This window comes from Rhinatrema bivittatum, chromosome 8 (assembly GCF_901001135.1).
Source record: "Rhinatrema bivittatum chromosome 8, aRhiBiv1.1, whole genome shotgun sequence".
Classification (NCBI taxonomy): domain Eukaryota; kingdom Metazoa; phylum Chordata; class Amphibia; order Gymnophiona; family Rhinatrematidae; genus Rhinatrema; species Rhinatrema bivittatum.
In genome coordinates this window covers 33,985,571-33,999,539 of record NC_042622.1, presented here as the reverse complement: position 1 = coordinate 33,999,539, position 13,969 = coordinate 33,985,571, and the positions used below count along the sequence as shown (strand labels likewise).

General features: G+C 43.2%; 1 protein-coding gene across 1 annotated transcript in view; it reads left to right on the top strand.

Moving 5' to 3' along the window:
- The window catches only part of LOC115097484 (translocating chain-associated membrane protein 1-like), a 233,511-nt gene extending 219,867 nt beyond the window's left edge, over nucleotides 1-13,644 (top strand). Inside the window, exons 9-11 of the mRNA XM_029613374.1 lie at nucleotides 1,627-1,770; nucleotides 11,467-11,627; nucleotides 12,811-13,644. Coding sequence (XP_029469234.1) covers nucleotides 1,627-1,770; nucleotides 11,467-11,627; nucleotides 12,811-12,884 — 379 coding nt within the window. The 3' untranslated portion in view covers nucleotides 12,885-13,644. The remainder of the gene's footprint in view (nucleotides 1-1,626; nucleotides 1,771-11,466; nucleotides 11,628-12,810) is intronic.
- The last annotated feature ends 325 nt before the right edge of the window (nucleotides 13,645-13,969 follow it).

Genomic DNA, 13,969 nt, shown 5'->3' with positions numbered 1-13,969 from the left:
TTCATGTCATATAGTTGAATTAGTCAGTATGATGATGGACAAGAGTAGAGCACTGCATAAGGCAGGGGTAGGGAACTCCAATCCTGGAATGCCACAAACAGGACTGGCTTTCAGGATATTCATAATGAGGTATATTTGCGTATAATGAAGGCAGTGCATGCAAGTTTACCTCATGCATATTCATTGTGGATATCCTGAAAACCAGACCTGTTTGTGGCACGCCAAGACTGGAATTACCTACTCAGGTTATGAGGTTTCAGACTGAACTAGATACTAGGAAGAATTTTATATGAGATTGTATTTTTCCGTCAATAAGCAGGGCTGAATTAATCATGATATGTAAGTGACCTCATCCAGTGGCACCGAATGGACCCATTTCTGCTAGCTAGCTTAGCATTTAGCTTTACTGAGCATGTGCAAAAGTTTCTGTGCAGGTGTTGCCTCATGAGCCTCTTCAGTCTTTCTTTTTTTTTTTTTAATCTAAGCACAGCATGGACATTTAATCTCTATTTTTCTTCAATTTTATGTAAATCCTTAGCATTTTGTCTTCAAAATTAGCTTGCTGCAACAGCAGCACCTCCAACAGCACTTTTCAGTGCTACCAAAAAAATTTTAAAGTACTTGCCTCTGCTAGATGTCTGGGAAAAAGACCACAGTAAGTGGATTCAAGAACTGTATTTGCAGCAAAGTAACGTCCATTATGGATGAATAATGAGCTCTGCTACTGTTGCATGGGACCAAACACCCAGGCCAACTGCTATAATTTGAATAGACATGCCAGATCTTATAAAATTGAGCAACTGCATAGAAATTGCAGTCTGTCCTCCTCCTGCAGTACAGCATTGTCTTCCTCACTGGGAAGAATGCTGAGCGGGAGCTCCTCAAACACCCCCCCCCCCCCCTTCGGTAAGGCAGGTTGAAACTTTGAATGAAGTAATTTAGATAGTATTGCATTGAAGAAAAAGTGACTGCACTTCACAGAGCCATTGGACCAATCAGAATCGAAGAAGCTCCGGGCCTCATCTTTGTCCACTCCGACACAGAGCATTGATGTATGGCGCAACAGCACTGTCTACACATATGCCATCAGCATGCATGAGCTCAGTGCAATTGACAAATGTACCTGCACACTGGAAGCATCAAGCACTGAATATTGGCTCTACCAAATATTAAACCCTGGACTCCAATGCACAAATTTACAGCACACTTGAAACCTTGAGCCCCAGACCTTGGGGCCTTCCAAGATCAATTGCATCATGTCGAATTACTGACATTGCTCTATGCAGGGTGTCCCAGATCAAGAGTGAAGGGAGACATAATAGCTCTACACCCTCCAATCACCAGAGCCCCTTACATCAACAAGGCTATTAGCAGGCAGTATCCATCCGAGCCACATAGCCAGCCTGTGAGGGTTTTGTTTTTTAATTGATGTTCAGGGTATCTAAGTAGTGAAGGATCTGATACTGAGATTTTAATCTGATAAAGAGCAGTGCAGGATTTTAACTTAAAACAGAAGTCTAGCTATGCTGATTTGTATTTGAAAAAATAGATTTCTATGTGCTGGCATATGATTTTCAAATATGTCTTACCAAACTAAGAAGATTATAACACTTTTGTTCTTTGCAGGTTCACTCTTTGGGCTCTGTTGTTTGTAATGGCTCGGCTTTTAACTCTTACTTTATCTGTCCTCACATTTGGATTTGGCCTGGCCAGAGCAGAGAATCAAGGACTTTCCATAGTGGATGGAAATTTCAATGTACTCACTGTTAGGTAATGTGTGAATTCTTAAATTTTACTTAAATATAAGTGATTTATTTGAACAAGGGTCTAGCTGGATATTAACATACAAAAGAATATTTGTTCCCTTTTGAGTTTTGTAAAATATTGTGTATTACTAGGACACATATTTCTTCAATCAAGTCAGAAATAATCTGGACTTGGATTAATCCAAGTCAAAGGTATCTTGATGATAAAAACTATAAATGTGCATACTGTATCACTGATCTAAAGAGAAATAGAGGATGGTTTTTATTTGCCAGGTAAAGAATATACCGTGGGCCAGATGTACTACTAAATATTTTTCCCATAAATATAAGATGTGAGAAACTGCTTGGCACATCTCAACCAATAGACCTAAAACAATGTTTTAAAAGATTTTCTCACAGGACAAGCAGGATGGTTGTCCTCACAAATGGGTGACATCGAGGATGGAGCCCAACCACGGAAAACTTCTGTCAAAGTTTCAGGAACTTTGACTGGCCCCTACTGGGCATGCCCAGCACGGTACTAACCCTGCAGCCAGCAGGGGTCTCCCTTCAGTCTTCTTTTTTCCGCGTAGCAGTTGCCACGCGGTTAAGGAGCTCTTACCACATTCCTGACAGGAATTCTTTAAACTAATTCTTGAAGAAAAATTTGCCCCTCAGGGGTCTCCCTTCTTCAAATTTTCCTCCGCAGGACTTCGGTAAGTTTTTGCCATAGTTTTGGTCGGCTACCGTCGAGTTCGGCCCTCGAGGCCTGTTGGCAGTCGACCATCCCGCGGCTAAATTTTTGGCATACGGCCATGGCGTCGGGGTTCCGTTGGTGCCCGGACTGTACACGTACTATGTCCATCACAGACCCACATAGAGTCTGTGTTTTGTGTTTAGTGAGTGAGCATGATGTCCTGACTTGCACCAAATGTGCCCTAATGACACCAAAAGGTCGCAAAGCCAGAATGGAGAAGATGGGACTCCTTTTCCATGCTCACACTCCGACGCCATCGATTGCATCGACGTCATCGGAACCGGCACCGTCGAAGTCTCATCATCATCGACAGCCTCCCGGTGACCGTCCGCCATCGACGTCTTCATGGCCATCGACTCCTGTCCCTTCCCCCGAAGATCGAGGGGATCGGAAAGAGAAACATCGCCATCGACGTCATAAGTCTCGGACCGTCGAGGAATCGAAGTCATCGACCTCAGTACTGTCCGAGCCTCCTCCGAAGAAGTCTCGACCAGAAGTGGCACCGTCCACTTCTGTCTCGCAGACACTGAGGCAACCCTCACCCCTTCGGGGTTTGGGAGCCGCGATTCCACCGGCGACGGTGGTCTCTCCGGCTCAGCCTCAGCCTCCCTCTCCCGTTGAGCCGGGTCTTGTTACCCCAGGTTTCCGGGTAGAACTGGACCAGCTGGTCCAGGAGGCCATCGACAAAGCGATGCTACAGTTCCAGACTCCTCCGGCACCGAGAGTGGAACCGGTCACCGACCCGATTCCAGCGGCACTGGCACGGCTGCTTGCCCGGATGGAAGCGCTCATGACTGCCCTTCCGGCAATACCCGGGTCACCGACAGCTTTCTCATCAGGTGGAGAAACACCGTACCGAATTCCCCCTTCGGGAGTAGTTCCATCGGTGCCATGTCGTCCCTCGCCACCTATACATTCCTCGGGGGCGATACGCACATCAGCTCCACCGATGACGGCACCGATTCCTTCAATGCCGACACTGATTCCTTCGATGCCGGCACGGGTACCGATGCCGTCACCGATTCCATCGAGGACATTCTCGATGCCCCCGGTAATTCCTTCGAGTTTCTCGGAGCCTCAACCGGGGCCTTCAGGTATTCAGCCCCCTCATGGTCCTACAGGTCAGCAACCTGATCCCTATGACACCTGGGGTGATGATACCTCTACAGACACCGATGATTTGCCTTCACCACCCTCTCCTGCGGAAAGTAGAAAGTGTTCTCCCCCTGAGGACCTCTCTTTCATAAATTTTGTGAAGGAAATGTCGGAGTTGGTCCCTTTTCAGCTTCAATCGGAGCAAGATGACAGGCACCAGATGATGGAGTTGCTCCAATTCTTGGATGCCCCTAAAGTCATCACCTCTATTCCAATTCATCAGGTTTTTCTGGACCTTCTAAAAAAGAATTGGGAATCTCCTGGATCTGTTGCTCCAGTAAACAAAAAAGCTGACTACCTATCTTGTACAGTCAGCACCTGGCTTTCAGAAACCACAGCTAGACCACCACTCTGTTGTGGTAGAATCAGCTCAAAAGAAAGCTAAAAGAATAAAGCCACATTCTTCCATACCTCCTACTAAGGAAAATAAATTCCTAGATAGTATAGGTAGGAAAGTATGCTGATTTCCAGAATAGCCTCTTATCAGCTATATATGACCCAATACAATAGGGTCATCCTTAAACAGATACAGGAGTACTCAGATGCCTTACCAGAACAGTTCCAGCCACAACTTCAATCCCTACTAAATAAAGGGTTTGAAGCTGGGAAGCATGAGATAAGAACAGCTTATGATGTTTTTGATGCTTCCACTAGACTTTCTGCTACGGCCATCTCCGCCAGACGCTGGGCTTGGCTTAAGTCGTCTGACCTTCGCCCGGAAGTTCAGGACAGGCTCTCTGACTTGCCCTGTCTAGGGGACAATTTGTTTGGGGAGCAAATTCAGCAAATTGTTGCTGAATTGAAGGATCATCATGAGACACCTAAACAGCTCTCATCCATTCCTTCTGACTTACCTTCTAAACAGCCGTTTAAGGAGGACCCAAAAAAGTCATTCTTCCGTCCACGGACGTATTATCCCCCACTAGCCAAGTCTAGGTCTGCGAGGCCTTATCATAAATCTCAGCCTCGCCAGTCTCGTAAACAAAAGCCCGCAGCAGCTCCACAACCTGGCCCTGCATCGGGTTTTAAAAAGGGCTCCAGGGGCGATCCAGGAAACTACAGACCGGTTAGCCTGACTTCAGTGCCAGGAGAAATAGTGGAAAGTGTTCTAAATATCAAAATTACAGAACATATAGAAAGGCATGGCTTTACCCAAGGCAAGTCTTGCCTAACAAATCTGCTTCACTTTTTTAAAGGAGTTGTTAAACACATAGATAAGGTGAAACGGTAGATGTAGTATATTTGGATTTTCAGAAGGCGTTTGACAAAGTTCCTCATGAGAGGCTTCTAGGAAAAGTCAAAAGTCATGGGATAGGTGGCCATGTCCTTTCGTGGATTACAAACTGGCTAAAAGACAGGAAACAGAGTAGGATTAAATGGACAATTTTCTCAGTGGAAGGGAGTAGGCAGTGGAGTGCCTCAGGGATCTGCATTGGGACCCATACTGTTCAGTATATTTATAAATGATCTGGAAAGAAATACAAGTAGTGAGGTAATCAAATTTGCAGATGACACAAAATTGTTAAGAGTAGTTAAATCACAAGCAGATTGTGATAAATTGCAGGAAGACTTTCTGAGGCTAGAAAATTGGGCATCCAAATGGCAGATGAAATTTAATGTGGATAAGTGCAAGGTGATGCACATAGGGAAAAATAACTCATACTATAGTTACAATGTTAGGTTCCGTATTAGGAGCTACCACCCAAGAAAGAGATCTAGGCGTTACAGTGTTTAACACATTGAAATCATCGGTTAAGTGTGCTGCGGCAGTAAAAAAAAGCAAACAGAATGTTGGGAATTATTAGAAAGGGAATGGTGAACAAAATGGAAAATATCATAATGTCTCTGTATCGCTCCATGGTGAGACCGCACCTTGAATATTGTGTACAATTCTGGTCGCCACATCTCAAAAAAGATATAGTTGCGATGAAGAAGGTACAGAGAAGGGCTACCAAAATAAGGGGAATGGAACAGCTCCCCTATGAGGAAAGACTAAAGAGGTTAAGACTTTTCAGCTTGGAGAAGAGACGGCTGAGGGGGGGGATATGATAGAGGTGTTTAAAATCATGAGAGGTCTAGAACAGGTAGATGTGAATCAGTTATTTACTCTTTTGGATAAAAGAAAGACTAGGGGGCACTCCATGAAGTTAGCATGTGGCACATTTAAAATTAATTGGAGAAAGTTCTTTTTCACTCAATGCACAATTCAACTCTGGAATTTGTTGCCAGGGGATGTGGTTAGTGCAGTTAGTATAGCTGTGTTCAAAAAAGGATTGGATAAGTTCTTGGAGGAGAAGTCCATTACCTGCTATTAATTAAGTTGACTTAAAAAATAGCCACTGCTGTTACTAGCAACAGTAGCATGGAATAGACTTAGTTTTTGGGACTTGCCAGGTTCTTATGGCCTGGATTGGCCACTGTTGAAAACAGAATGCTGGGCTTGATGGACCCTTGGTCTGACCCAGTATGGCATGCTCTTATGTCTTAAACAGAAAGTACCTCAAGTTGGTGGTGGCTGGAAAGCATTTTCATTTCCGGTTGCTACCCTTCAGGTTGGTATCTGCTCCCTGTGTCTAAAGACCTGAAGTCGACGAAGCAATGTGACACGGCAATAGCCAAAGCCAGAAGAATGCTAGGCTGCATAGAGAGAGGAATATCTAGTAAGAAAAGGGAAGTAATAATCTCCTTGTACAGGTCCTTGGTGAGGCCTCACCTGGAGTATTGTGTTCAGTTCTAGAGATGGTATCTCAAAGGAGCCAGACAGGATTGAGGCGGTCCAGAGAAAGGTGACCAAAATGGTGGGTGGTCTCCATCAAATGACTTATGAGGAGAGGTTGAAGAACCTGAATTATGTATACCCTGGAGGAGAGGAGGAGCAGGAATGATATGATACAGACCTTCAGATACTTGAAAGGTTTTATTGAACCATGGTAGTCAACAAACCTTTTCATTGGAAACAGTTTAGTAGAACTAGGGGTCACGATTTGAAACTCCAGGGAGGAAGACTTAGAACCAATGTCAGGAAATATTTATTCACAGGAGAGGATGGTGGATGCCTGGAATGCCCTTCCAGAGGAAGTGGTGAAGACTAAAACTGTGAAGGATTTCAAAGGGACATGGGATAAATACTATGGATCCCTAAAGGCTAGAGGATGTAAATAAATAAATAAAAGCTTGGGGGTAACCTGCACGGAGCGGCAGTTACTATCCTTAAAAACGGGGGGGTAGCCTGCATGGAGTGGCAGTTACTACCTAGGGAAACTTGCTGGGCAGACTAGATGGACCATTTTAGTCTTTTTCTGCTGTCATTACTATGTTACCATGTTACCAAGTGCCTGGCAGTAGTGGGGGCGTATCTAAGGCGGATGCGTGTGCAGGTCTTTCCCTACTGGACGACTGGCTCATCAAGAGCTCCTCCAGACAGGAAGCACTGCAGTACATGAAAACCACCATTCATGTCTTGGAGACATTGGGGTTTCTGATAAACTACCCGAAGTCCCAGTTTGTCCTGACAAAGCAGCTGGAGTTCATCGGTGCCAGGTTCGACATGTCTCAGGCTTGGGCATTCTTGCCCCAGGATGAGAGCTCACTTTAGCTTCGTTTGCGGGTACAATCTCTTGGAGTCTCCAGGTTGTGGCCCATAGTATGTTGCGCCTTTTGGGGCATATGGCTGAGATGGTCCATGACACTTTGTTTGCTCGCCTACACATGCGCAAAGCACATTGGATCCTGTGATCTCAGTGGCACCAGGCCATTCAGGGTTTTTGGGTACACATTCAAGTCACTGTGCCACTTTGAGCCTCCCTCTCGTGGTAGATGGCCCCATCCAACTTGGAGGTGAGGTGGGGTGGGGAGGGTTCATTTCAGTCTTCTCCTGCTCAGGTTGTACTCACCATGGATGCCTCCCACCAGGGCTGGGGAGCCAGTGTGGGGGATTTTTGCACCCAAGGTGTTTGATCGTCATAGGAAGCATGCTGTCAGATCAACTTCTTGGAACTACTGGCGATGATGCATTCCCTTTGGACGTTTTTGGATCGTCTGGTCAACAAGATGGTCTTCATTCACACTGACAATCAGGTAGCAATGTGGTATCTGAACAAACAGGGAGGCACAGGATCCTCCTCTATCAGGCGGCGGTCCAGATATGGTTGTAGACCCTGTCCCAGGGCATCTATCTTCAAGCTATGTACCTGCCAGGACAGGAGAATGTGCTGTCAGATAACCTGAATCGGTCTTTCCGCCCACATGAGTGGCCTCTGATGCAGGAGGTAGCAGACTGGATCTTCCATCTCTAGAGGACCCCAGGCATAGACATCTTTGCTTCTCCAGACAACAAGAAAGTGGAATGGTTCTGCTCCCGCACTGGGGTGAACGGCAGACCAAAATTGGATGCCTTTGCCCATTACTGGGGCAGGGGGCCTCTTCTATGCCTATCTTTCACTTCCCTTGGTGTCGAAGACTCTCCTGAAACTCCAGCAGGACAAAGGAATGATGATCCTCATCACACCCTATTGGCCTTGGCAAATCTGGTTTCCTCTCCTGCAAGATCGCTCCCTGAGGGAGCTGCTCTGTCTGCGGATATCCCCGGACCTAATAACGCTGGATCGGGACAGGCTGCACCATCCCAACCTCCAGGCCGTGAAGGACAACCCTACAGCTCCTATTATCTCTTGGAGGGCGTGTCTCAGGTCTTACTTGAGTCCAGAAAACCCTCTACTAGGAAGTCTTATAGCCTGAAGTGGAAGAGATTTTCCACTTGGTGTGGAAGCAGCAGGTTGAACCCTTTTTCTTTTTCCATTCCCAAGCTGTTGGAATATCTCCTGCACCTCTCGGACACTGGCCTGAGGACCACCTCGGTCAGGGTTCACCTCAGTGCCTTTGGGACCCTACCACCAGGCAGTGGATAGTGTGCCCATTTCAGTAAAGCCTTTAGTGGGCAGTTTCATGTGGGGTCTGCTGCAGCTGAGACCTCTGAGGCACCCTGCGGTATCCTGGGACCTCACATTGTTTTGTCCACTCTGATGAAGGCTCCTTTCGAACCCATATACACTCTTGTGAGCTGAAGTACCTCACCTGGAAGGTTCTCTTCTTAGTGGTTACTTCAGCACGCAGAGTCAGCAAACTTTGGCTCTGGTGTCATATCCACCCTACACAAAGTTCTTCCGTGATTGGGTGGTCCTACGTACTCTCACCCTAAGTTTCTTCCAAAGGTGGTGTCCAACTTCCACCTTAATCAATCTTTTGTTCTGCCTACCTTCTTCCCTAAGCCTCATTCACACTGGGGTGAACGGGCTCTCCTCAGCCTTGAATGCAAAAGGGTCTTAGCCTTCTATCTGGACCGAATGGCAGGCCACAGACAATACACACAACTCTTCATCTCTTTTTGATAAAAACAGATTTGGGGTTGCTGTGATCAAGCAGAGACTGTCCTACTGGCTGGCTGATTGCATCTCTTTCTGCTATATGCAGGCAGGCCTACAGCTCAGAGGCCATGTCAAAGCTCATTCCATCTGGGCCATGGCGGCCTCGGTAGCTTACTTGCAAGCACTCCCTGTGGACGAGATTTGCAAAGCTGCAACATGGAGTTCCCTCCACACCTTTTTGTCACATTACTGCTTAGACAGAGCCGACATGACAGCAGTTTCGGTCAGTCAGTCAAGCAGAACCTTTTTAGTAACTAAACCCAACTCTGTCCTGCCTAGGGCCCATTGTTTGGGTTCAGGCTGTCTCCCCCTCTGTTTCCAACAGTACTATGGTTGTTTTGCCGGTTGGCACCTGGTTGGTCTCCTTTTGTGTTGGGGAGCAGCCTGTAGTTAGGGATTCACCCATGTGTGAGGACTACCTTCCTGCTTGTCCTAGGAAAAAGCAGAGTTGTTTACTTGTAACAGGTGTTCTCTTAGGTCAGCAGGATGCTAGTCATGAAACCCGCCTGCCACCCCGTGGAGTTGGGTTTCTCCTGATTTGATTTTATTTTTATCGTAATTCTATTTTACAAGCCTGAAGAGGGACTCCACTTGGACGCATTGATTGGGGCATGCTCAGTATGTCCAGTCAAAGTTCTGGAAACTTTGACAAGTTTTCTGTGCCGGGCTACATCTGATAATGTCTCCCACATGTGAGGACTAACATCCTGCTTTCTTAGGAGAATACCTGTTACAGGTAAGCAACTCTGCTTTTTCTGGTAATATCTAGCCTAACTACAGAGGTGGGAAGAAGATGGAGATTTTTGAGCGTGCGTGATGGAGTTTATGGAACAAAATGCTTTGCCAAATAAATAGGAAAACCAGAATGCAAGGACTGAAAAGTTAAACACATTACTTTAAATTTAATCGGACAACTGATGGGGCAACCAGTGTAGAGCTATAAAGTCAGGGATACATGATCATGGTTTTTTTTTAACCCATAAATTTTGGCTGCAGTATTTTGCAAAAGGTGCAAATGTTTAATTTGATAGTTTGTCAACCCTCAAAAAAGGGAATTGAAATAATAAAGTCTAGAATTTATGAAAGTATGAACCAATAATTTAAATTTTTGGGTTGCTAATAAAGAGTGCAGTTGATGAATATATTGCAAGAAGAAAATGATTTTTGAATAGCAGAAATGTAAGAGGCCATAGTGACAGTTTTTAATCAATCTGAACACCAAAGGTTGTTACAACTTCTTTGATTGGGATAGTTGTATTGAGCATAACTAGTGTGGTAGCCTGGATGACATCACAATGGCGTATTCAAATTGCCTCCAATTTAGCAGGGTTGATCTTTTAATTGGAGCTCCTTTGTTGTGTTCCTTTGTGCACACAGACAGGCTTGTGCTGCAGTGTACTTAAAGGGGAGGGCCCTAATGTCACCAGCTGGGTGGAGCTTAGAGGCTGTGAATGGCTTCAGGGATCTCAGTACAGGGAAATCGCATAACACACCTGCAGTTGAAATGAAGCCAGTCAAAAATATAGCAACACAAAAGGTAGCACTTCAGATAGGTAGGATCAAGCAGGGGCAGACTAAACAGCCAAGCTTTTAGACATGCATGTAGGAACTGGATAAATATCATGGGAGGATCTGTAGAAATGTTTCTTCTTATATTTTTGTGAATCTTGCTTCACTTCCCGCACCAGCTTCCTAGTTACTTTTTTGAAAACATTTTCACTTGTCTGTTTTGTCCAGCTTATTTTAAACTTTCTGCTCAATCTGAATTGGGGTTGGGATCCAGCACCACCAGCTTAATTTGCAACTATTTTATATTCTCTTCCAACTTGCCTCACTAGTCATTGTACCAGCAGTTCTCAGCTGGGGACAATGCAACAAGGCTCCTTCTGGAAGCCTGTGGTTGTGGGTGCTAGATTGGGCCACTAGCTGTCCCTGTTGTGAAAAACTGGGATGCCTCCTCTCGGAGGCTATGAATGCTGCCTCCCTGGTCCTAGCCAACCTGAGGAATGTAAGATTGCTTTCCCCTGCAAACTTTAGTTGATATTTATCCTGCTTTTCCAATAATAGCACAAAGCATTTTATAATACTTCCATGTAACCGTCCACATAATAAAAATTGACAAAACATTACAACCCTCATAATTTCTACTCATGTTTAAACTCTCATGAGAACCCTCAAGGTGCTTGGAGCCAGTATGCTCAGCTTTTGTTACTGATTCAAGCATGAGGTGAGTGAATGGACAGTATGTAGGGTTGAGGCTGTGACGATTAGCACTACTGCTCATAGATTTGAAACTTGTGCAAATTCAACCCCTTTGTATCTATAATACTTTGTATAATTTACTGTTTTTAATCTAAAATATTCTAAAATTATTTTTCTATATTAGGATTAGCTGTTTAGCTGCAATTTGTCTAACACAAGCCTGGATGATGTGGAAGTTCATTAATTTCCAGCTAAAAAAGTGGAGAGAGCACATCCAGAACCAGGTTCCGAAGAAGAAATTACCAAACACAAAAAGTAAACCATTTAAAAAGGAATCAAGTAAAGGTCTGTTTACAAATTGCTCTTTTTATGGCCAGACTATTTACCAATCATAAATGTTTTCACTATAATAATTTCCTAAAACATTGCATCATCTTAATATATCAAACTGGTAACAAAAACCTGAGTTAGGACACAGTGCTGTGCACTCCTGCACAAGAGCCATAAGCCAAACTAGTAGGCCATTGGGTTGGTTTTACATTTTAAGATCTTAATTGCAGTGGCCTCTATTCTGCAAGTTTCTTGATCTGGTGATATGTAACCTACGGCAATTTATTTTTCATGCTGAACAAGATATTTAAGCCAGGCTATGGGATATTCAGCTGTTTCTCTATTTACTCCTGTGCATAATCTTTTGTCTAACCTATGGATTTTGAAGTATTACAAATCATTTATATGTAATGCACAGAATGATGAGTAGAGTTGTCCACAGCAATACACATGTAGTGCTAGAACCCAGAAACTCCTGATTCCAGATTTTGAATCCAACCTATGTTACAATATGAAATTTCTATTTGACAAGAGTTTAAATGAAAAAATACAACTTTACCATAGCACAGTAGATTTCATATATGTCAATTGATAAAACCAAAAGGAAAATTACATTTTCTCTTTACCTAATATTGACTTGCTGAGGTTAAAAGCATTGTAGGTGAACTGATGATGCTCATATTACAAATGGTACTTTGCATTTGCCCTCAAATAACCTTTTATATTAACATATGTTTTTGAAAATTTTATGTAATATTTCTGAAAATGTGATGTTCAGTGCATGTTTAAAAGAAATCTGCTACCTATTGACATGAATGGAAGCTGAGGTTCAGAAGGAATGAAAACCTTTTTTTTTTTTCCACCAATAAGGTGTTGGTTACCTGGAATATACTGAGAGTGGAGGTGGTAGAAGTCAAAACAGTGATGAAATTAGAGCATACAAACAGGGCCTTTAGTGGCAGGGAGAGAGATGTGTAATAGCACAAATGGGTAAACAGTGCACCAAATGATCTTCACCAGCTGATGTGAGCCAAAACTTTTTTCATTGCTCTGTCTTACTGAATGAGAGGATTAATTGTGAGGGTCACTATTCTGCTATTTTGTATGTAACTGGATTCTCTATTATTGGGCATTGGCAAAGCAGTTTTATTAATGTTTTCTCCTTGTGTTTAAAAATATCTCCCTTTTTGAATTCCAGCTCACATTATTAATGGAGCAGTGAAATCAGAAGATGGAGCATCGCCCAGAGCAAGAAAATCAAAAGCTTTATGAAACAGAAATACAAAAGAATACATTTTGACAAGAAGACTGTGATTATAATCCTATTCTTGCTCACACCCGAAAACTATTATTTGGCTTAACTGTTAAAAGATTTTTTTATAAATCGCCTTTTGCACAATGAACTACACTTATGGCTTTTTTAATACATTTGCCTTAACCAGACAGGAGTACTTCTGATAAAATTATTTTGCATGTTTAAAAATTATGTAAAAAGCATCTGAACAAGTTTTATTTGCTTGAAGCATTTTAAATTATTTATTTTTATTTACCAGTTGTGTAAAACTGTGTTCTGGTAGTGAACTCCCATGTGTGATAATGTTGGCAAATATGGTCTTTGGGGTAAGGTAATCATAATTCTTAGGATGAGAGGAAATGGAGATTATTGAAGAATGGCTTCCCCAAATCCCATTACAGCTCTTAATTGCTAGTTTTAAAGTCTATTTAAAATGTCATCTGAAAGACTTGAATGTTTTAAATATTCCTATTTTTTTCTGTTTGATCTGTTATATATTTATTAGTATTTGATTTATTGAAAGGCTTTTTTTCTGTGGACAAACAAGCAGGATAAACTCTGCCACACGACTGGGGCGACGTCATCCAATGGCACTAAGACAAGAAAGTTCTCTGAGCTCAGAAAGATTGAGAAGGTCTTTCTGAGCATGTGTGGCCCTTTCTGTGTAGCTGCCTGCCACACAAGTTATTTTATCTTTTCTTTCTGCTCCTCTGAAAGGACATAAAATTGTTCATGTTTTTTTGTAGTCACTTGTCTTTTTCCACTAATTTTCTTTACTACAAATTTTTTTTTAGCAAGTCTCCAAAAAAACAAAAAACCCAAAACTTTTTTTTTTGCATTCTGCCAAAAAAATCTTTTTTTTTTTTTTTTGAAGATTGAATTTGATGATAATTCAGGTTTTTTCAAAATATCAGCATCAAAACCATTCTTCAAAAGATGTGCTAAATGCTCTAACAGGGATGGCGAACTCCAGTCCTCGAGGGCTGCAAACAGGCCAGGTTTTCAGGATATCCACAGTGAATATGCATGAGAAATATCTGTATGCACTGCCTCCACTGGATGC